Below are 24,873 nucleotides of genomic sequence, written 5' to 3'. Positions count from 1 at the left end.
TGGGAACTGAACTCAGAACTTCCTGCACACAAATCAAGGGCTCTGCTACTGAGCAATACCGTCTTTTCCATGAGTTTGTTCTGAATTTGCTCCTTGGCTTATCATTATTCATACTAGAATGTAATTAGGCTCTTCTAATAGGTACTTGTCACCTTCCTTCCTTCCTTCCTTCCTTCCCTCCTTCCTCCCTCCCTCCCTCCCTCCCCCCTTCCCTTCCTCCCTCCCTTCCTTTCTTCCTTCTTTTTGCTGGTAGTAGGGTTTGAACCTAGAGCCTTGCACTTATTTGGCTGGTACTCTACCACTTAAGTCACACCTCACACTTTCCAAACAGGCTTTTTGCTGATTATATTGCAGATGGAATCTAGTAGATTCATCTGCTTTGGCTGGCTTCATATCAGGAACCTTCAGATCTCAGCCTTTTGAGTAGCTAGAATTATAAGTGTGAGTTACTGTATAGCTGCCTGGCTAAAAGACAATTTATTTTGATTGTTTTAGGTACTAGTGCTTGTACTCAGGGCCTTGTGCTCTCACGTGACTTTTTTGCTCAAGTATGGCTCTACTACTTGACCTACAGCTCCACTTTTTATTTATTTATTTATTTATTATTTATTTATTTATTCACTTATTAATTAAAGATAAGAATTTCATGGACTTTTGAACCTCAGTTCTCAGACTTTAGCCTCCTAGGTAGCTAGGATTACAAGTGTGAGCTACTAGAGACCAGTGTCCTGACCTACAAATTCTTCAGGAAGCATTGCTCAGGCCTCAAAGAACTTAACTATTTTGACCATTACATTGGTATTTGCATGTTCTCCTATGACAAAAGCTGATGGGGAGGTTGATTGACATCAACTTAGTTCGTTGACATCAGCTTACTTCACTAGGAATGATGGCTTCGAGGACAGACCAGTTATTTCATAGGTAGCTTACAGCCAATGGCTAGTGTTCCTGGGGAATGAGCCACTTACCTGCTTTCATCCCAAGAAGCCGAGCCTTTGTAAGGCTTAACCTGTGGTACCAACCCACAGCCATGTTTAGGCCAATCAAAGCACACTGAATGGTCCCAGTGATACCATGATGTGTCAATCTGCTCTGTACAGGGCATAGGACACTGTTCTAAAACACTGCTGATGCCTGGGGTTGGGGTTGGGGTTCCAGGGATGTGTAGGCACATTTCTAAAATAACTTTGTGAACCTTAAAAGCCTTGAAGTGGGAAGATGCTTCACAAATGTCAGATTTATGGCTACTTGTCACTTTCCTTGTGATTCAGGAAGTTTCAAATGTTTTCCAGCTTTTAGAAAGCATGTACAATTGCAGACAGGCAGCCCACAGGCCTGGAAAGGTGCTCCAGGACACAGCAGCTCTAGCTGAAAGATGATACAGTCCTAGAGGCTGTACTGTCCAGTTCAGAGCTCGTCAATCTTTACCCTTTTCCTGCTTGGTAATAACCAGGCAAACTGGACTCTTCTGTCTTGCTGAATCTGTGTACGTCCGTACAAGTGGAGGGGAACAATAGCTCTGTATGACTATCTGGTATAACAAATGCTGAGAACAATCATCCAGAATGTGGAGAGTTCTAGAAGCAGCTCCTGCTCTGGGAACCCCAGCACTTCCTCTCTTAGGGAGTAAAAGAAAAGGCAGTAAGAGACCACTGGTCACATAAGCACTCAAACAGCATGTAAGCATGCACAGTGGTTGTCTGTTGACTAGATAACTAGTGAGGAAAGGAATTTATCTGGCTCATGGTTCTGGAGGTGGAGATTTCCAATAGGGTAGCTTCTGACCAGGATTTTTGTATTGCCTCAGAACATATGGAACAACAGCCAGGAAAGCGAGAGCCTGGGGAAGACAAAAATGCTAGAGGAGAGGGTGCTTTATTTTTCTGAACTATCTGATCATCTCTCAAAAGCCTCATCCCCTAACACCACTACCCTATAAATTGACAGCTCATGCTTAGTAACTATTGATTCCCAGATTCCAAGAGCCTTGTTTTGTTTTCTATTCTATAATGGCTTGTGAAAATTCTCAGTTTCTTCTCCCTCTTTTTCAGAAAAGCATTCTATCTGTATTGAATTTGCAAGCAACTTGGGATTAGTTTCGTGTGTGGAATGAGGTGATAAAATGGAAGAGTAGAAATGGGTTCATCAGCCACATTTTGAAGCCTGGAGTTTTTACCTTCAAGGTATATTTAAAAACAAATTTGCTACAAGCAACCTTCCCTGTTTGAAGACTTCACTCAACAGGTAAAAGAAAACCCAGGATCAATGATATTTGGGTCATTGTGTCCTTTGTGAGTATTCGTGCTTTGTATAGGTATGGCAGGGTGTGCATAACAGGCAGGGGAGAACTCTCTGGGTACTGACATGACAGGTTCATTAATTTTCTCTTTAGCTTTTGGATGGTATTGTTTTTATTTTCTATTCTTTTCTCTCCCAGTAGAAATGCTGAAGATAGATTTGTCTCTTAGCATTTGAAGTCATTCCATGAGATTCTTTGCAAGTGGTATATCTCCTTTGTACAAAATGCTAGATATGACTTTCCCCTAATGTTTTCAGTATTACTCCTTTAGATGTGATGATATGCTTTAGTAAGTTATCTTTGATTCTTGCATCTGGGAAGTGGCTGGCTGTGTCTCTATCCCTTTGATGACACTAACGATCCACTACTGCCTTTGCTCAGGGCTCTTTACTACAGAGTTGTCTCATCTTTACAAAGATACTCTTAACACTTTCACTCAAGTGTAACATACATGCACCTTTTAATGTTGATTTTCACATTTTAAGGGGAAAAGCACAAGTTTTGCTCTTCATCTTTGATAGTGCATTAAAAAACTTTTTCTTTAGTGTCTCAGTTCTTTGAAAGATACAACTTGTGCCCCATTTCACTATAGACCATATACCTCAAGTCAATCTTTCCCAGTAGCTCCGTAGTTGGATACAATGGCTGCTTAAGACTACCAACTACTATTTTGGCTTTACTCTAGGCTTTTGGCTTATCATTATTCCTGGTAGGCCCTTCTAATAGGCACTTAATTAATAAGTTGTCAATTTCCTTCCTTCCTTCCTTCCTTCCTTCCTTCCTTCCTTCCTTCCTTCCTTCCTTCTTTCCTTCCTTCCTTCCCTCTTTCCTTCCTTCCCTCCTTTCTTCATTTCATTTTTTGCTGGTTACTAAGATTTAAACTCAGACCCTTGCATTTATTTGGGTGGTACTCTACCACTTAAGTCACACCTCACACTCCAACCTGGCTTTTGTTGCTGATTATATTGTAGATGGAGTCTAGTGGACTCTTCTGCTTAGCCTGGCTTCATACTTGGAACTAGGCCATGTCAAAATTTTCTTGATTTTTCAATTACTGTCTGTTCAGATTGATGTAACAGAAGGCTTCTGTGTCTTTTCTTCTTTCTATGAATTTACTATTTCTTTGGAGGAACATTCTCTTCAGGGTAAGACAAAAATTAAAAAAAAATCCTGGCTGAGAAGTTGGCTCAGTGATAGAGTGATTGCCTTGTGTGCATGAGGCTCTGAGTTAGATTCCTCAGCACCACATAAGCAGAAAAAGCTGGAAGTGGTGCTATGGCTCAAGTGGTAGAGTGCTAGCCTTGAGCTGAAGAGCTGAGGGATAGTGCCCAGGCCCAGAGTTCAGCCCCCAGGACCAAAAAAAAAAAAATCCTAAATTCATCTCACTTTTCTGTTTTAGCACTATACTTTTAGTTTCATTTGGCTGTGCTTCTGACTTTTGTTCCTTTTCTGAGTTCAGATGTTTCCTACAATCAGGGCTGACAGGTTCTTCCCATTTAAAACTTTGTAAGACAATGTGATGTCTAACTAATGGGATGATGAGTTTGCAGACTCTCTTTGGGGTCAATGAAGCAGAATAGAGGGCTTAAAGGAAAAATCATGTTCAAAATGTACAAGGCTGAAACCAGTCTGAGAATCTGTCTAAACAGTCCTAGATGAATTCTTTTTCCATGTAGCATCTTTTTAAAAATAGTTATTCAGCTTTTCCCAATTCAGTTTTGCATTATTCTTTTTTTATGTTTTACTTTGTACTATAAATCAAGTGACAAATACTTCTTGGCTAAGACAATCTTCATTTTTAATGTCATTTCCTCCCTGAGATTTCTTTTCTAAATCTTTTCTTCTTTCTATGAATTATTGTTCCAAGAAAATGGAATCTGAGCAAATCATTCCCAACATTAAGTTTATTCATTTTCTCCACATTATCTGGCAAAGCATTACATGTGGTATGACCTGAGTGGATACAGAAGTGACAAGTTATCAGCACTGCCCTTATTCTGTGTGTGTGTGTGTGTGTGTGTGTGTGTGTGTGTGTGTGTGTGTGTGTGTGTATGCGTGTGCGTGCATACACTTCTGTGCTCAGTGAGAGTGCGTTGTGAGAACTAACCATTTGGAAACATCATTTCTTGTTAGAAGAACAATTTATTCACCAGTGTGTAGCTATAAATGTTGCCTTTTCTGAATTTCAAATATAAAATAGGTAGGAAGTCACTGGTACAAAATAGAATCCAAGGTGCCTCAAAGACTGACCTACCATTCTCTTAGTAAATTAAACAAACTGAACTATTTATGACTTCACAAGTGATCCAGACTCTCCCCAGGTCTTCTGGAATATTCTACAGTTTCTCCAAGCTTTTGTGACTTCAAAACTGTTTCTTTGATTTTTAAAATGTACTTCCTTTGCTCTCCTCCTGGCAATGTGATGATCACCTGGGATTGGAGCATCCATATTCTGTGCATCTGATTCCTTCTATAAGCTGTTTCCCACAGTTCACTATTCTGAAATTATGTAAACATCTGGGAAAGCGGATACATTTTATTTATCTCTGTATCCTTGTGATCTTATAAGAAGTCTGCCACTAGTAATCACGCTAGTAATCCTAGCTACTCAGGAGACTGTGATCTGTGAATCATGGTTCAAAGCCAGCCTGGACAGGAAACTCCATGAGACTCTTATCTCCAACTAACCACAAAAAGCTGGAAATGGAGTTATGGCTCAAGTGCTAATGTGCTTACAGTGAGCACAATAGCTCAGGGACAGTGCCTAGGCCATGAGTTCAAATCCCAGGACTGGCTCTCTCTCTCTCTCTCTCTCTCTCTCTCTCTCTCTCTACTTATCTCTCTCTTTTAGTAGGTATACAGAAAGTTTAAAGAGATTTAAACCAGACATGTCAGCATAACCCAATAACTTTCTTGAGTGAATAAATCACCAAATCTATGAAAGAGTAACAATTTAAGGCTGTCTAAACATCTAAAATAAATGATAGTGTGTTGGATCTGGACTATAGACTATAAATGTTTTCATATTTGGACAGGTTGATGACCTCAGAACAAGAAAAGATGCCAGGGAAACACTGAAATGCCTACAGGATTTGGCTACCCACCTAGAATATGGAAGGAATACAAAACGCCATCAAGTTTAAAGAAACAAATGGAATGTTAACCAAGTGTCTGTTAAGGTAGGTAAGAAGACAGTAAATTGCTCCAAAGAACTAACTAGTGAAACTAATGGAAAGGGGACCCTCTCTATGCAAATTTGATGACATTAGAGTCCAGACGCTGTGAATACTCTATTACTCATGTCTGAAAGGTTTGGAAAGAGATGTACTCTTGTGCCGCAAATGTATATCTGCTTTTAAGGCAAGTAGAAGAAAAGTATAATCCTCTTGAAATGTAGGTCCTGTTTCCTATTTGAAGTTTCTGAACAGGTAGTAGTCCCAATTTGTTTGAGATACTTATTTGTCAGAGAAGTGTATTTCTGACTAGAAAGAACAAAGTAAGTCAGTCCCACAGTGTTAATACTCTTATAAACTAGGGTTTTAAAAAATCAACATTGAGATAATTTATGTCTTAATGGCTTTTAATTTTTTTTGTAGTTCTTAATAAGACAGATTATGGTAGATCTTACAGATTAACCTGTAAAACCAATCCAAAAACTTTAGCTAGATTAGATTAGTGCTATTTTAATTTCAAGGACATGGGGCAATTCCATTAAATCTATATGATGTTTAAGAAAATTTGAGACTTACAAAAAAAAAGAAAATTTGAGACTTAACTTACATATAAGGCTATTTTACTAGATCTATAATTTGATATGTTGGAACAGTTTAAAATCCAATTAAGTTTAAAATCCATAAGTATTCTGTTTATTAAGATGAATAATTGAAGACTTTCAAAAGAGTGACATTACAATTAATTCAATGGAGAGCAAATGTTTAAGAAATTTAGTGGTAAATAGAACATCATTTAAAGGAGTTTAAACTGAGTTAAAATAGATAAAACATTAATTAAGGACATAATGAAATAAATGGATATTCTGGCATGTAGTATAACATGGATAAACCCTGAAAACATTATGGTATGTGAAATAAGCTAGATCAAAAAGGACAAGTATTGTGAGATTCCCTTTTATGAGGAGCCTAATACAAACACTCCATAGAGCTAGAAAATGGAAGAGAATTTATAAGAAGTAAAAAGGAGGGGGAGATGAGCTATTATTATTTAAAGGGTATTTCTATAGTCTAGATTTGGAATGTCACCCAAATCCTAAGTGTTAAAGACTTAGTCCCCAAATTAGTATTCTTGGACAATGTTAGAAGCATAACAGGAGGGTTTAGGCCATTGGAAGAGAGATATGTTCCTGAAGGAGATTGTGGGAGCCTGGTCTCCAGTTACACACACACTTTCTTCTCTCTCTCTCCTGTCTCTTTCTCTTCATTCCCTCTGTCTCTTATACTAGCCATAAGGTGTATGCTTTTGTTACATGTTGCCACTATCATATGTCACCTTACTCTGGCAATGGGCTGGGCCATCTCTCAAACTATGAGCCAAAATAACCCAAATAAGGTGACTGTTTCAGGCCTTTGTTACAGTGACAGAAAGCTGACTAAAACAGATATCAGGGCCTGCTTGGATGATGAAAATGTCTTGGTAATGGACAGTGGTCATGGTCATACAACCCAACTGTGAATGTTCTTAATGCTCCTGGATTGCATACTTCAAATGTAAAATGGTGATATTACTTCATGAACATTTTATTCCAAATATAACTTTCAGTTATATTTAGAGTATAAGCATAAACAGTTACGTGAAGACAAATTGTTCACATTAAGAAATTGCATCATGATTGAGAACTCTGAGTAGATATAGGCATAGTCTGCTCATGGACATCATAACGCTCAGGGAGAAACTCCTGGGGAACCTCCTCTGATTTCCACCTGCCATTGTCTAAGTAAGGTGAAAAACATCAGTATTGTGTTCTGACTTCCATAATAGGACTAGTAATTATAGGAATCTTTGTTTTCCTTTAAAAAAACAAAATAGCTGGGCATGGGTGGCCCATGCCTATAATCCTTGCTACTCAGGAGGCTGATACCTGAGGATTGTGATTTGAAGCCAGACAGCCCAGGCAGAAAAGTCCCTGTGAGGCTCTTATGCCCAATTAATCACTCAAAAACCGGAAGTAGTGGTGTGGCTCAAAGTGGTAGAGTGCTAGCCTTGAGCAAAAGAACTCAGGGTCAGCACCTGGGCCCCGAGTTCAAGCCCCATGACCAAAAAAAATTTCATTTACTTTCCAAAAACAAATACATCAATAAATAAACAGAAAATGAAGCCCTAGGATAGAAAGGAAGCGCTACAAGTCTACTTCAGACTTTTTCGTATGTGTAAATATAATGGTACGATTTTCATCTTTTCCTATAGCTATCCTGCTCAATGAAGGGTTTAATGTGAACCATCTTCCCTTTAATTCACTGTCTTTGGAGAGCCAATAGGCCAGGAAATCCCAGATTAGCTGATTGACCAATTGGAGCAGTCAGTATTGAAGGGGTTTCCGGTGTCACCACCTTTGTTTCAGCTAGAAGTCTCTTCCAAGAAATGATTTCTATCTATGCATTTGCTGTTTCCTTTGCCAGGAATGCTCTCTTCCCAGCCTTGTCGCTCAGAATCCTTTCCCTTCTTTAGCTCTTAGTTAAATGTTATCTCTGCAGAGCCCTTCTGGAGGCACAGGGACATTCCTATGTTTGTTGAGTTCTCAAATGTTCCATTCCCTGCTGTGTGGCAGAAGAACTCTACAAGTTTTGATTCAAGGACCTCCCATCTGGGATCTCTGCCATGACAGGCCTTTTGGGTGCTCATCAGTGTCCCCCAAACACTTAGCATCTTCCTCTCAAGTTATGCAATCAATTTTCTACCAAGCAATAACTCAAAAGACTCAGTCTGCTTGGGCACTGTGGCTCCCCCACTGTTTTTAAAACTTTCATGTCTGTGGAAGGTATTTAGAGGCCAAGTCTGGAATCCATATTCTAGAATCCAGTCTCATGGGAGACCTGATGGCTCAGCAGCTAGGACATATGGAATGGCTATGTGTCTGGCAGAAGGACAAATGGCCGTAGTGACTCACCAGTGAGTCTGACACAAGCTTGAGTACATCTATTAGGTAATTTCTGAAGGTGGTGCTGGATGAGTAAGAGTTGGAAAGCATTGAGAGTTTGCAGTTGATTGAACTGTGGCAAAGAAAAACGTCCTTGAAATGTATCAGGATCTGTAATATAGAATTTCTGCTTCTTTTTTTTTTTTTTAAAGTTACTGTCAGGGGAGAGAAAGAAGAGAAAGAAAAAGAAAAGAGAGAGAAGGGAGAGAAAGGAGAGATGGGAGAAAGAGATTTCTTTTGTCTCATACAGTTTTCCATTCAAGTTATAGGAATACTCCCAAACACATCTTATGGGCTCCAGTGTAAAATATTGCTCCCAGAAAGAACACTAATTCATTACGTTTTGTGGCCAGTAAAGTTCTTAATATAAAGGACATAAGATAAGTGTTCTATCTCTGCCTTTTATTGCTGGTTACTTGTATGACATTTCTTCAACAGAATTATAAAATCAGCGCTTCATAAAAATTGAAATATGTAGTCTAAGACTATAGATTTGGAAAATATTGTGTGCCATTTTGTTATCTAAAAGGCATAAACATCTCTTTTTATTGCCTTGTCTTTAAAGTCTTCTGTTTTATTGTCAGATCTTAAAATACTTAGTATAACAGTGTGAATATAAGAACTATACCAGAGGTGGCTAGTTAACATTTTAGGGACTTGATAAATTATCAATTTGGATGTAGCTAGAAGAAATTCCTCAGATTTAGTTAGCTGTATATGCACTCACAATTTGATTCATTTGCATAAACATTTAGAAATACTTTTTAATTTGTAAAACGTGCTGCTGAAGACATGGGAATGCCTGATAAAACTCAAGAGATCTGATTTCCTAGGAACTCAGAGGAAAAACATTTTGAAGGAGGAAGCAGCCAATAGTAACCAAAAAACCATCAATCCTAATAAACCTTAGTCAAACCTAAGAAAATTTGCCAATTGGAAGGTCATGGCTGGTCTCTGAGTCAGGGTTTTCAGAGATGATACAGACAGAGAGTCTGACTGCAGCAGATGGGTAGTGAATGGGAATTGAGAAAATGAAGGCTCTCTGTACTATATTGAAATGTCTGGGTGTGAAGGGAAGACACATAAGAGACAATGAAGTTAAATATACACCAGGTGAGGAGTCGGAAGTCATTTCTTTCTTTTCAAAGTTTGTGACATTGCTTATGAGCTAAGGTAAAAGAGGCAGTGGGGTGTAGAAACTGGGCAGCTGGCAGGATGGGTAAGAGAAAGAATAATTAATGGAGCAAGCAACATCAGTATGTCAGTGAGAAGAAGATAAAAACCACAGAATCCTTCCAAATGAAAGAAAGCCTCTTTTTCTATGTCAGAAAGACGATCATTATGGACAGATATAGGTGGTTCTCTGGAGAGCTGAGGCCTGGGAACTGGAGGAGGTTGTGTTGCTGGTTTCTGTTTTCTCTGGTATTAGTGCTAAGGATGTGGGCCATACCAGATCTTTGGGTTCAGTTGCTTATTCCTAAAACATGGGTGGGGAATTCTAATTTCCCTGAAAGGAATTTTTCTTTCTAAGGCACTGATAACTCAAAAAATTCATTTGCAGGGGACCCAGAGAAGGTACTGAGTAGCAAAGCTTAAGAGGGCGGTTTGTAGGGTGGCTGGCTTGAGTGAAACATTGTCAAGTTGCATAAGGGCAGGTGTGACCTGCTCATGTCAGTAACATTGAGAAATAGGGTATTAGTATGCCCACAATGGAGAGGGGCTCAGTCTACACACAGTAGGGCTGGCAGAAGAGGTATGTGGGAAGATGAAGAAAATTGGGAAGAAAATTGAGATTAGGATATTGAACTTGAATTTAAAATCAAAACATGGGGACATTGGCAGAATGCTGTTGCCTTCATTTTCCTTTGGCTCCTAAGTTTTATTACCAAGAGCCAGGAGAAAAACCATTGCTCAGGATCTTCATAAAATCCTCACAGTGCATTTTCCCCACTACTTGAAATCCAGGTAACTACAAATGTGAAGTATATTTTTTTCTTATTTGTTATTCTGCTCCCTTGTGTTCACATCTGGGTCCCTAATTTCTCATCTTTTATTCTGTATCATTATTTTTTCTTCTCAGTTGAAGGGCACACAGCAGACCCTACCCGTATCTTGGAAACTTATTTTTGTATCACTCATAGAAAGTGAAGATCACATTCACCTTTTACCTTTGCTAGGCCCTTGGGTCTGTTTAAGTATATGTAGTATCATAGCTGCCAAATGACAATTATGCATCCTGAGAACTCATAAATTCCTGACCTCAGGTGGAAAAGCACTGTCATTTGTTTGAATGCTGAGTACAACTTCAGGAATATCCGCACTCAAGTCCCGTACATTTCTCCATCTTCCATTCTTACTACATTCTCCTGGCCTTCTGCCCCAAATATCCATACATTATAGGAGGTCCAAAGCAGTGAATTAATTTTCTTTTCTGAGGACCATCCATGCTTTCTCTATGATCCTTTCCAGTGCTTTGTGGCCTTGCTTTGTGATCATCTTACTTCTAAGAGTTCTCCAGACATTATAAATTAAAGAACGCAAATTGGAAATTAACATTCATGCCCATCAGTTTCTGTTCCATTATTATTAGATTCCCTAGTAAATTTTTTTGGGGGGAAGAGATAAGAGTTAAAAAAAATCCCAGCTCACACCATTACTATGGCAACCCAATTTAACTCTTCTAGAAGGAACTTACAGGTACACAGGGACTTACTTAAACAGTAGCCAACAGGAAACTTCATGGACAGTAGAGCTAGGAAAAATTTTACTAATGGCTATGATTCCTCGCAGGATAGTTCCCTCAAGGCACACTAGCAAGGATCAAATACTTGTATGGAAACTTACTTTGAGTTTTGCAATGTGAATTACATGAAATCCAAAGAGTCTATTTCCTTTAAAAAATTATTAAGGTTTCCAATGTACCCTTTCCCCCTACCATTCAACCTAGACAACCCAGATCAGATTTTGTGACATAAAATTAATGTCTCGGGAGCAAGCTGCAAACTAATATGAGAAATAGAATAGATCTTCCAAACATGCCTGGCAGGGTTTTCACAGGCTAACCACTGCTTTTTAGTGTACCTGCTTTGCCTCCACATTTCTTTGGATTAAAAACATTCTTTTTATTAAGTCTGACAAGATAGTAACAAGCCAGAAAGTTCATTCTCAGCAGATAACAGATGATTTCCAAATAAGACATGGACAGGTTTTTATGATTATAGATTTCAGAGATCCTTGTCTCTAAAAAGTGCACACAGGGATTGGTAGATATATAAAAAGACAGAAATAATGAAAGAAAGATATATAAATTGGATTTTTAATAAGAACAAATGATAAAAGCCATTGACATCTCCCCTACTATCCCAGCACTCTGCTTTTTGTCAGCTTTTTAAATATTTGTAAGAAATAGTTAGCAAAGAGGCTGAGAGGTAACTAGGATAGCTGGGTGGCTGGAAATGAATGTCTCCTTCAGTATTTTTTATCCTTCAGAAATGTCTGTCAGAAATGCTATTTCCATAGAAGCACTTACACAGTGTAGAGGAAGGGAGTGGGGACCTTTATTACTTTTTAAGGCTTCTGACAGTTTTCAGCCCACCAACAAGGCTTAACTTTGCATTTTGAATAATGCGGAGATTTTCATGAGTTCAAATAGGAATCAAAATAATAAATGGTACTTTGTCTGCCAGAGTACTGTGACAGTACATTATATTTGCAGTTACCTTTCAGAATAAGCTTTGCAGACGTATACTCAGCCAAATTGAAAAGCTACCAGTATTGTTTCCCCATGCTGTGTGTAAATTTCACGAAAAAGTTCAGCGGACACATCTTTCTAACTGTGGGTTTGGTTAATATCATATTCAAAGGGCAGTGCAATATTGCACCTAAAAGCTAAGCATTGGCACAAACTGTCCTGGTCTATGAGATCATTGCAATTGGCTGTAGACATTGCGTTTTTGTTCACATCTGTCTTCTGAAGGCCCAGAGACAATTTAATTACCTCTGCACTTTTGATTCTTGCTTCTTTCAATAAAAATGTAAAATTGCCCTCCATTGAGAATTATCCCACTAAAAGGCTTGTGATTACTTTTCATCAGCATCTCTCTTCCATCAGGTTATCAAGTTAAGCTGGGCATATTTACTTTGTTTTGAGTACCCAAGGCTCTGTTTGACTCTAAGTATTATTAGAATTGATGTCAATACAGCTACTATATCTAGATATCTCTCAGTAGCATAATGTATGGCACTAATAACAAACACTAAAATTATACCATTAATAGAATAAGCTGCAAGCAGCTGCTTCATTCCTAGTTTGATAGGCATTAAAATAGCTGATTCAGAGACCTCTGTAGAGAGCCTTAACTTAATTAAAGGCATTAAAGTCCATGGGAATACAAAATCTTTGAGTTCAGTACAATCTATAAAAACTGCTCTAAAAGAAGATAAAAAATATTTGCCTGTTTTAGATGAATCTCTCATTCTGCATATCATTTTATGTTTCTTGGCGTTACTTAACATCCAAAGTCTCCCAAAAGATGAGAGGAAGAGTGGGAGAATAAAGTCATAATGTTCAATGTATATGTGAAAGTGGAACCAGGTAACTTGATGGAATTGGTGGGGTTAGGTCAAGTCAGGGGATGATGGAGGGGTGACTTTGATCAAGATGCATTGTAGTTGTAAAATGACATGTTGAATTAAAACCTCTTTTTACACTTGCTTAAAGATAATTTTTTAAAAATCTTAAAAAAAACTAAACTTATTTATTTTAGTAGATATAAGGAGACTACAAGTACTCTGGTTCTTTTTCCACAATAAACTGACTGAATATTGGCATTTTTTGATGCCAATTCACAGAGGAGAATATCAGATTTTTTCCCCTTACAGGGGTTTTGTGTGTGTGTGTGTGTGTGTGTGTGTGTGTGTGTGTGTGTGTGTGTGTGTGTGTGTGTGTGTGTGTGTGTGTGTGTGTGTGTGTTAAGAGATAACTACTGAGAAATATGGGGTTCAGATAAGCTATCAATGCATAAATTTCTTAAAATCCTCATTTAGCCCCAATTTCCACTAAGTTCTCTAAAGTTGAGTTCTTGGTAAATTCACTCATATTCAACCAGTTACTTCTGGCTATGCATCTATCTTGGCTGTTGAAGCATGCTGCTGACTTCCTATACACTACTTTGTCATGGCTATGCATCTATCTTGGCTGTTGAAGCATGCTGCTGACTTCCTATACACTACTTTGTCAGATCATGGAACTCATTAGGGAACTTGTGGAAATATAATTTTAGAAGTTAACTTCAAAGTGCACTGTGTTGGCATTACAACTGTACTTTGTTTTTCTTGAGTGCTAGTCCTGGGGCTTGAACGCAGGGCCTGGGTGCTGTCCTTGAGCTTTATTGCTCAAAGTTAGAGCTCTATCATTTGAACCACAGTACCACATCTAGATTATTATTATTATTATTATTATTATTATTATTATTATTATTATTATTAATGGTGGTTAATTGGAGATAAGAGTCTCCTGGACTTTCTTGCCTGGACTAGCTTCATGCCATGATCCTCAGATCTCAGTCTTTTTCAGGCATGAGCCACTGATGTCCTGCCTACAATTGTACTTTTGAAATGTTAAAAACTCTGGTTCAAGTATTATTAAGAAAACATAGCGTTTTATGTTTTATGCTTGCATGTTTTAATTGCCAGATACATTATATATCAAGTCTGTTATTTCTTAAATTTGGACAAGTAAATTGAGGCAAAATTTGATTGTTAACTGGATTCTACTTCCTCCATCATACTATGCCTGTTTCATGGGGAACATTCATCAGATCTTTTTGTAATCATGTTCTAAAAGGAAGTTAAAATGACTAGGTATATCATCTCATTTATGTCAAAGGGTCCAGTTTGGACAATTCAAGCCACAATTTACATGATAAAACCAAATCTCCAAAACTTTTTTGCATAGGTATGTTTTATCTAACTGTAGGAGAATAGTTCAAAAATCTGTAGGAGAATAATGTGAAAGTGTCTATACATTAGGCAAATGTTTAACAAAAGTCCTTAATTGAATTATGTGGTTAAATCTTTATCATATTCTTTAGGTTATAATATGTATTTCATTTTTGGGGTATTAAAATATGGCTTATCTCCTAGACATTGCACAATTCATTTTAATATATCTTGTGTTTTTGCTTTTCATCTTGAAAATCATATTTTTAAAAACTTTTTTCTAGCTTTTTATGTAGCTTTCATGTAGGTCTTGCTATATATAATACATTGTATTGCTATTATTGCTATTAGATGGACTTCAAAACTCTGCTGAAGAGTTACCGAAGCATGACATGACAGCAATCCTCAGGCTTGCAAGTCTGTGATGCTCCCGTACAACTCAGGACAGGAGTATCAGTATTTAGTGTGTCCTTATTTTTGTGCAATCTAATTTGTCAGTGACTTATTGCAGTGTTACTGTGCTGGGATCAATCATTTCAGATTCGAAACAGGAAAGATTTCACAGCTCTGTAATGATTAGCTCTGGTGAGCAGCAGGTCAGACAAACGAACCTTCAAATTGCTGAACAATACTTACAGGTATCTTCTTCTTCCATGGAAATACTGATCACATAACAGGCAAACACAAACCCAACCAACTGTAAGAAAAAAATACATGCAGTAAGAATATATGCCATGGTTCAAGTGGAAAAGCACCATCCTAACAAGTGTGAGGCCCAGAGTTCAAACCCCAGTAATGCCTGCCCCACCCCCTCCCCGGCAAAGGATCCATAATCCAATCATGTCCTTGCCCTTCTGAGACAGTGCATGGTAGTAGCAGCTACAGGCTTGGGGTTAGCAGTACCTGCTGTGGTTGAAATGATGCTCTACCAAAAAACAAAACAAAAAAAACAGAAAAAACAAGAATATATGCCAACCATCCATAAATATGTAATCCAATAGATATGTAGGAAGAATATGTATTAGTAATATGTAAGTTTATATCTTAAAATAATATCTTAAAATAATATCTATGATTATTAAAGAGCCCTTTCCTTTCTATGTCACTTGACAAGATGTGAAATATTCTAGATAGTTCCTTTAGACTTCAGTATTAATAAATCAGCCCAGATAAGTCAACACATTTTTTAGATTTTGACTATTTACAGAACAATTTGTACTATATGCGTCATTACCACAACTATTTTAATGTTTACTAGCTACAAAAAAATAGAAATGCATTACTTAGAAATTAAATAGCGATTATCTACTGAATTATTGAAAATACTCTGAAAGTAAAAATTCTTTTTACTACTCAATTGGTTTGTTAATTACATCATATGAAAATGTATTAATTTTGTGATGATTAGTCATTGGTGAAGTGAAGGAGAGAGATAATTTATATTTTGGATACAAACAGTTCAAAAAATAAATGCAAACACAGGGTACAGACAAAGCTTTTCATATTATACTGAGGTGGTGATTTCTATTCCACAGAGTCAAGCATGTTATAATTCATGGAGGACCAAATTGGCAATGAATCTAGTCTAGTCTAAAATTGTTGTGGATAGATATGAGAAATAGCCACCTGGATAGCTATTGTGGTCTGTCTTCATAGCCTTATCTCATTGTTAAAGTCTGTTTCTCCCCCCACCCAGCCTCAATATAAATTAATGTTGTAAAGAAAACTTCTCTTTTTTCTTTATTACTATTATTATTATTTTTAAGAATTTGTACAATCTTTTTCAATTCATATCAGCTTATGAGTACAATGAATCTTAAAAAAAAATTGGTCCTGGGACTTGAACTCTGGGCCTGGGTGCTGTCCCTAAGCTTTTGTGCTCAAAGATAGTGCTCTACCATTTGAGCCACAGGCTCCACTTCTGGCTCTTTTTTTGTGGTTTAGTGGAGAGAACAGTCTCACAGGCTTTCCTCCCAGGACTGGCTTCAACCTGTGAGCTTCCCATTGCAGCTTTCTGAGTAGTTAGGAGAACAGGCATGAGCCACTAGTACGTGACTCTTTTTGTAATTTTTCCCTTTTCTTTTGAAAATTATTATCTTTAAGTAGTTGTACAAAGTGGTTGCTCTTTAACAAAGCAGTTCATGTGAACAGTGCATCTTGATCAACGTCACCGCTCTCATTGTTCTCATCCATCTTTCCTAATCCCATCCATCCCCTCAAGTTGCCTGGTTTTATTTTCACATATGTACATCAAAGATCATGATTGTTTTTGCCCACCTTTTCTCTCTTTCTCCATCCCCCCTACTCCACCTATCACCCCACCCCAACTCCTGAAACAACACATATTGCAGCTTCCTGTTATTCATTCTGTTAAACTGTAAGTTAGTTGTTCATAACTCCCATACTTCTCCCCAGGGTATGCCAGGACTCATGAGCCATAAATAGTCCTGTGTCAAAGAACAGTTCCCAATACAGAGAACAACATATTCGGGGGGTTCCAATGGCATATATGGATGATGATCTGAGCTTCTAATCCTTACCAAAAGTATATGAAAGACCATGAGGCTCCTAGAGGCTGAAAAATTAGGAAGTAAGTCATATGGATTTACAAAGGGAGCTAGCTGTGTGCTGAACAGCCCTTCTATCTGTTGGATACCTCCCCTCATCTCAATCCAAGTGAGGTGCTGCTTCAAAGAAGAACTTGGGAGGAACTTATGTTATACTTTGGGGGGAAAATGGGGACTTGGCATCATCTTGGAAGAGTCACACTGCAAGGGGCTGTGGCTAGTGGACTCTTGGCTGAGAGTTTGAAGAGGCAGGGCCAAGTGGGCATAGCAGCTCAGGGATGCACATGAGGGCTCTGAGTAAAGTCTCTCAACTGAGCTCCCTGTGGGGCTCTGAATTTGGACTCCACCTTAGAGGACTTCCCGCCAGATGTAGAACCTCAGAAGAAGGATGTTGGTACTTTAGGTACAAAAAGTGAGTGGAACAAAAGATGTTAAATGACAAATCAGGGGACTTAAAATTGGGAGAAATAGATGAGACTCCTTTATGTGGCAAAAAGTCAGGGGGGGTGTTCTAAAGAACTCATAAAATCACACCTATGAGGATATGAACCTGTGGGAACAGTCATACCCAGAGAGTACGCCCTCCCTGATGATCCATCAACCCAGTCCTTTTAAACCTTCTTCCACTCATTTCTTATCTGATGATTCTTCCTTTTACTTCATCTTAGGAGAAAGTAAGTAGCTCTGCTCCCTCTTTCTTATTGAAGTTCTGCATTTGAAATCAGGCTCAGCTGAGGAGCAGTTTTTAATGGGTTAGAGTTTACATTGACCTGGATGGGGCAATTTATTACCTATGAGGGGCCAAATGAGAAACAAATTCAGCCTGAACTATGATCCAAAAGCAGAGATAGAACAAAGTCATAGAGTGTGCCCGAAGGGACAGTGGGAGAAGGCATAAAATTGCCTTCAGATTGATTTCTACCAAACCTGGCCCACTAAACTGGCTGCAGACAGACGAAATGCCTTCAGATCCCACCACCATAACTTTTTGAACAGTTTCCTCCCAATCTTTCAAATAGTTGCCATATATCAGACACTATTATGATCCATAAGCTTAATTGTTAAATACATAAAGTTGGGTCATTTAAATATACTACAATGTATTTAAGAAATAGCCTATTATTAAGTCATTTTCCAATTTTAAGTAATATGATGCCAGATATTAGTCCTTTTCCTATACTTTTAATGACCTTATTCCCAGATATAGAAAGATCATTGTAAAAAGTACCATTAACTATTTCTGATTTATTTTTACATATTATTGAACTGATTTTCAAAAGACGTTTATACCATTTTCCCCTATGGCAAGAACATTCAAAATCCTGTCATGTAGCTGTTTTGAAATATTTGGTATAATAAAAATACACAATTATATGTCAGTTAAAAACCAACAAAAGGGAGGGTGGGAGGGGGAGGTAAAAATAAATTAAAAAAATTAAAAAAATTAAAAACCAACAAAAAATAAGTTCATAGTACATCTTATCCTACCATCATAGTAACAATGCTTATTTTGGCCAGATCCTTAGTAGCAGAGGAAATTGCCATTTACATATATGTCAATAAAGCAAAATTATATCTCTTTATTCATTAATTTATTTTCCAATTTTATTTTATTTGAAACATTTTCATGCTCTGTGTGTGTGTGTGTGTGTGTGTGTGTGTGTGTGTGTGTGTGTGTGTCCAGGGCTGGGCACTGTCCTTGAGATTCTTTTTTTTTTTCTCAAGACTAGTGTTTTACCACTGGAGCCTCAATGCCACTTCTGGCTTTTTCTGAGTGGTTTATTGGAGATAAAAGTCTCACGGATTTTCTTGCTTGGGCTGGCTTCCACCCATGATCCTCAGATCTCAGCATCCTGAGTAGTTAGGACTATAGGTGTGAGTCACTAGCACCTGACCTATTTTCATGTATTATCAGTCACTTTTTTTTCTTTTTGGTGGTTGGAGTTCTGGCCCTCAGGCTTGCTAGGCAGACACATTCTACTCTTTGGCCATGACATTTCAGCACTTTTTCTTCTGTACTGGGTACTTTTGAGATAGGATCTTGTTTCCTGCCCAGCTGCATGCTTGGGTCAAAAAGCTGCCCAATTTTGACTTCCTTTCCTAGTTAGTGGGACAGGCACATGCTACCACACCCAGCCTTTTTCCCTGAGATGGAGTCTTGTGGACTTTCTTGCTTGTACTGGTCTGGAGCTAGAGCTGGAATCTTCTTGATCTCAGCTTCTCAAATAGCTAGGATTTCATTCATGAAGCACTGGTATCTGGCTTGTTAGTGACTTATAGGTGAATTGTATCAGAGTTCTTTAACCAGTTGTTAATGTAGTGTTTTTTTTAAATAATTTATGTGAGATCTTACCGGTAAAACTTTTTTTTGCTATATTAACTGCAATTTTTAAAAGATAAGTGTTTGTGGTGGTTTAACAAAATTGAGACATCATATATACGAAATATACTAACTCATATTGTGAGGCACTTTCCTTAGCGATGTGCCAAAAGTGTGTATATGTTTAAATCAAGAATTCTATTACATTGGTTTCACACTGATGTTGGACGAAATTGGCACAAACTTCTTGATTTAAAACAACACAAATTTACTATCTCAAAGTACTTAGACCCAAAGTCTGAAATGAGCTTCAGGAGGGTAAAGTGAAGGATGCCAACGAAACTAGAGTCCTGGGAGATTGAGCAAAATTAGTTTCCTTTCTTTTTCTAGCTTCTATACATGTCTTCATTCTTTGGCTTATACATCATGACTTCATATTCATAGGTAGCAACAGTGGGCTGCTGTTTCTTAGGCTGCTCTCTATGTGTCTCTCTTTCTTTTGTCCTCTTGTTCTACTTTTAATGGTGCTAGGAATTACGTTGCATCATCTGAACAACCCTAAATAACAGCTTCATATTTAAAACCATATGATTATTGTTCTTCTCATTGTATTTTACACTCATAATTTAATAATCTCTTATCTTGTCAGAGAATATGAATATGAATGCATCAAATCCATCAATAGCGTAATTGTTTCTGGTTCAATTTGTTTTAGTCTATCTCTCTCAAATTATTGAGTCATATGTTCTTTTTAATCTAAACTACATCAAAGGAGAGTAACACATGTATATCCAGAATTCACTAAAAAGAACAAAACCAGACATGTGTATTCATTTCATCAAGATCTATAAGGCTCATATTATGAACTCATAACTCATATTAGAAGAAAAAACACCAATGCAAAAATAAATTATTCATGTTAATGGCTAAGTATGTTTTCCAATGGCACATTGCTCACAGCGTCACAATCTGTGAAGCTATGGTTTTGTTACACGGGTAGATTTTTGCCTCTCCATATCTGTTTTTCTCAGGAAAGATACTGAGTTTATTTAGCAAGTGACTTTTTTTTCTTTCTTTCTTTTTCTTTTTTTTTTTGGTCCGGTCATGGGGCCTGAACTCTGGGCCTAGGTGCTGTCCCTCTACTCTTCAGCTCAAGGCTAGCACTCTACCATTTGAGCCACAGCACCACATCAGCTTTTTTTTTTCTGCTTATGTGGTGCTGAGGAATCGAACCCAGGGTCTCATGCATGTAAGGGAAGCGCTCTACCACTGAGCCACCTTTCCAGCCCCTCTTTCTTTTTTTTTTTAAATGCTCAATGCAGAATATCTTTATTATAGCCTTCAGAAAGTCTTTTCCTAGAGTTAACAAAAAAAAGTGCTCAGGCCAACCATCGCCTATTCCAAAATCCCAATTCCGTTACCTTCCTGTAAAACATATGCAGAACAGTCGAATGAAAAGAGAAACCTGCAAATATTGTGTGGTTTGACTGGAGTCCATTTCATGATGATTTAAACGGCCTTCTAGTATAAGATGCACCTTTCTCTTTGGAATGGTAGTAAGTGAATTTATTTGCTGAGACTTATGGAAAGCAAGTGATTTTTCTACTCCTTTAGTTACTATAGATTTTGTATTTGTATTTGTACGTCGTTATGTGGTACTTTTTTGTAGCCTTGTACATGTATAGAATGTGTAATAAAATGTGTAATAATCAAAAAATGATTATTGTCCCTAATTCTATCTGCAGTTTTAATTTATTCCTTTGTCATGAGTAATTATTTGCAGGTTTCCAGGGGTCAGGTGTGGACACCTTTTAGGGATCATTATTCTACTTCTCATATATTTGTATTGTAGGCTCTGTGTACAACTTAAACTACATTCTCTGAAGCGATTTGAGGAAATAATTGAAGCTTTACCATGAAATGTATGATCATAACATCACTTGACAGAAACTGAGAAATCATGTTGTGGGTCCACCCATCCTTCTCACAATTTTAAATAATGGCATTTAATATTGCCAAGGAAACGTCTATCAGCCAAATAATGTGCACATATCTATCTTACATCTTTCCAACGTTACTATAAAGATGTGTTCTTAAAGCAGAACCTAATTATTTTAGCAGCATTTATTCTGAATAATTATAGGGGCAGTTTAAAATTTGCTGGTGTTGTCTTTTCATTTTGATTATAGCATCACTGTTTTTATCTTGTATTATACTTGGCAGCTTATAGTAAACTAAAACAAGAATAAAACTAACAAAAAACCTTACAAAACATTCATGCCTGTGTCCATAATTAGTTAAAACTTTAATGTATAAATTCTTGCAGAAAAACATACACAGGACTTGAAATTATGTGAGTATTGGTTTTCTTAAAAATAGATAGCATAATCTGTAATTTATTCTACCTAACACAGAGAGCTTGTAATTCATCTCAATACTCATAACATGAATGTCATTGCTAATCCCATTATGCTGTGACGCTCTTGCTGCGGCTTAGGCTACAGCTGGCATCTAAGTGCCACATATAAACTAACATATAGGCTTAACCAAGGCCACAAATGTTAAGATATCAGTCAAATATTGTTACAGTGATTTTTTTCTTAGGGTTCTAGAGAAACATAAATAGGAAAGAAGTTGTGATATCTCCTTTTCTTTTTGTTGTTGGTAGTGGGGCTTGAACTCTGGGCCTGCACGCTGTCCCTCAACTCTTCAGTTCATTTGAGCCACAGTGCCACTTGTGGTTTTCTGGTGGTTAACTGGAGATGTGTCGCATGGACTTTTTTGCTCAGGTTGGCTTTCAACCATGATTCTCAGATCTCAGCCTCCTGAGTAGGTAGGAGGCTGCCACCGGTGCCTGACTAGAAGTTGTGATATTTCATTCCTAAGTTTCATCTCTTTTTCATTGGGTTATTGATTTTCTTTTTTTCTTTTTTTGTTAGTCATGGGCTTGAGCTCTGGGCCTGGGTGCTGTCCCTCAGCTCTTCAGCTCAATGTGAACGTTCTACCACTTGTGCCATAGTGCCACTTCTGGTTTTCTGGTAGTTAATTGGAGATCAGAGTCTCATGAATGTTTCTGCAGGGGCTGGCTTTGCACCTCAATCCTCAGGTCTCAGCCTCCTGAGTAGCTAGGATTATAGGTGTGAGCCACTGGCACTTGGCTATTGCTTTGCTTATTAAATAATACATATATATATATTGTAGTATGAGAGATTAAACCTAGGACATCAGATGTGCTAGGGCAGTTTGTCTAATTATTTGAGCATTATATTGTATATCTCTCTGGAGGAGTATGAACTTCTTTGTAGAACTAATTTTAAAGATAATCTTGTTTAGAAAATAGTTAAAAGCTGAAGTGATTTGAGCTCTTGTGACATCAACACTAATAAATAAGATTTCTTTTAAGACTAAAAGAGTTGAAGCTGAGTAGGTGACATATGTCTTCCTATCCAGTGTGCTTGAAATAACCTGTACTCTTGTTCAGTTTCTGCAAGGAAGAAGAAAGATAAAGGTGGAATGAACAGATTACATTATAATGGAAATATAGTTCTGAACTAGTTCTTTTGTTTGGCACACAGACAAAAGATGTTGTACTACTAATTTATATAAGAGGTTGCTTTGGGCATGATGGCTTTTATAATCCAATTTTTATCCATCAACTAAGTTAAATTAAATCCCCTGAATTATCATTTTTTTCTCATCTAGATAGGGGAGAAGTGACCATGGATATGTCAAAAATTTTTGATTGAATGCTATAGGGATCTTCTGCTATCAACTTGAGGTCTTCATAATATTTCAGTACTACCATGAATACTAATTTTCTACTGTTTATGCTTTTCTAGAGAAAGTGTAACACTTCTATGTACACATTTTTGTTGACTTAATGTAGGCTAATTGTTATTTGAAATATTTATTTATTTATTGTTTTTTAATGTAAAAATACTGTACAGAGGCGTTACAGTTACATGAGCAAGGTAATGAGTACATTTCCTATCGAGCCTTGTTGCCTCCTCTTTTGTTTTTTCCCTACCATCCCTTCCCTCCCACCTCAAATTATTTATTTTTTTATTGGTGCCTTTGAGATGCTAATGATGTCTAATATGTGTATCAATATATATTAACACAGTGTTAATTTCTTTGACAGGGGATACATATTTTGTTTTTTTCTAATATTGGCTCATTTCTTTTGGCATTCATGGGTCAATCAGCAATTATTGGTAAGTACATCAGCAAATACTGGTTGGTTTATTGGCATTTACTGGAAGAAAAGCCAGGGGATTGATGAGAAGGCCCCTTGAGAGCAACACAGCCATGCTGAAGTACTCTTCTCACATATCAATATGCAGAGTTAATTTGATGGTGTTGAGTCTAGGAACTCAACAGGAGGTTACTTTGTCTTGAAAAAAAAATATTAGCCTGATAAGGAAGCCTTGGTCTGAATCTGCATCTCTAGCACTCACTTTTACTTTGCCTTCCAGCTGATGTAACTGGCTGGAAAGTATTAACTGCTAATAGCTCATTCATAAATTGTTTCATTATATGCTTAAAGATGCAAATCTAAGTACCCTCTAAAGAATCTTTACAACATAAAATTTTATTTTATTTTCTTTGCCCAAAACTTACATTTTTAAACACTAACTTTCTTCCAAGCAAAGTAGAAAGAAGTTGACCAGATGGTTAACATTGAAAAGTAGATGCAGACTTTATTACCCTGATCATTGAAGGAATACTGAAATTCAAGGAAAGGTTTGGGGTTAGGGCTAGATATTGAGCAAATTAGGAGGAATGACTAAGAAGATGATCATAGGTGAACTCATATGTATATATACATACATATATGTATATATACATGTTTACTTACATTTGGTATAACTTGCATTTCTTCCCTATAGTTTAAAACTAAGGATTTTGTTAAAAATATTGAGTTAGCAAAATATTTTCTGAAAATACCCATTTTCTATGTGCTATAGAGAACTGACCAATGTACTCATTTTCCTTTTCAAAATAACGTGTCATTTGATTGACAGAAACAAAGTGTAAGAAATTTGATCAAAATGACATCATAATATTTCTCCCTGTATAGTGATCTTTTTTTAGCTGATGAAATGTGGAGATGTACAGTTTAAAAATAACAAAACAATATACAGTTACAGAAAAACATGTCAGATCCAATTGGTCACTAATGGGCCTTAATATTGCCTTAATAGATGACATAAAAGGATTTTTGGCCAGGAAATTGAGACATACTCTACCATTAGCTGGAAACAATAACATGAAGACATGCTATGATAGAAATATGAGATGCTTCTCAGGCCTTCCAACACAATTTCCTAGCCATAATCCCAACAACATTACAAATGAATTAATTAAAATAACTCCTTTTACTTTTGCTTTATTGAAGGGTATATTCATATTTATTCCAAAATTACTTTTGCTATTGTGATTAACCAAACTGATGCTCAATTAATAATGTAATGCTCATGAAACCTGTCTAGACATCCTGTTAATCACCAATTTATAGATGGCTGACTTGTATATTTCTTGGTTTCCCAGAATATGAATTGAAATAGTCCCTGTGGCTTTCTGCTTATCTATGTGA

At 37.2% G+C, this 24,873-nt stretch overlaps 1 protein-coding gene across 3 annotated transcripts in view; it reads right to left on the bottom strand.

Moving 5' to 3' along the window:
* Nkain3 (sodium/potassium transporting ATPase interacting 3) overlaps positions 1-24,873 on the bottom strand; it is a 586,475-nt gene that overhangs the window by 15,927 nt on the left and 545,675 nt on the right. For all 3 annotated transcript variants that reach the window (XM_069990797.1, XM_069990798.1, XM_069990799.1), the window contains exon 5: positions 15,027-15,087. In XM_069990797.1, the coding sequence (XP_069846898.1) occupies positions 15,027-15,087 (61 nt within the window). The remainder of the gene's footprint in view (positions 1-15,026; positions 15,088-24,873) is intronic.

This window comes from Dipodomys merriami, unplaced genomic scaffold (genome assembly GCF_024711535.1).
Source record: "Dipodomys merriami isolate MVZ:Mamm:240054 unplaced genomic scaffold, mDipMer1.0.p SCAF_4, whole genome shotgun sequence".
Classification (NCBI taxonomy): Eukaryota; Metazoa; Chordata; class Mammalia; order Rodentia; family Heteromyidae; genus Dipodomys; species Dipodomys merriami.
The sequence above is the reverse complement of the archived record's forward strand: the minus strand, read 5'-3'. Positions and strand labels throughout refer to the sequence as shown.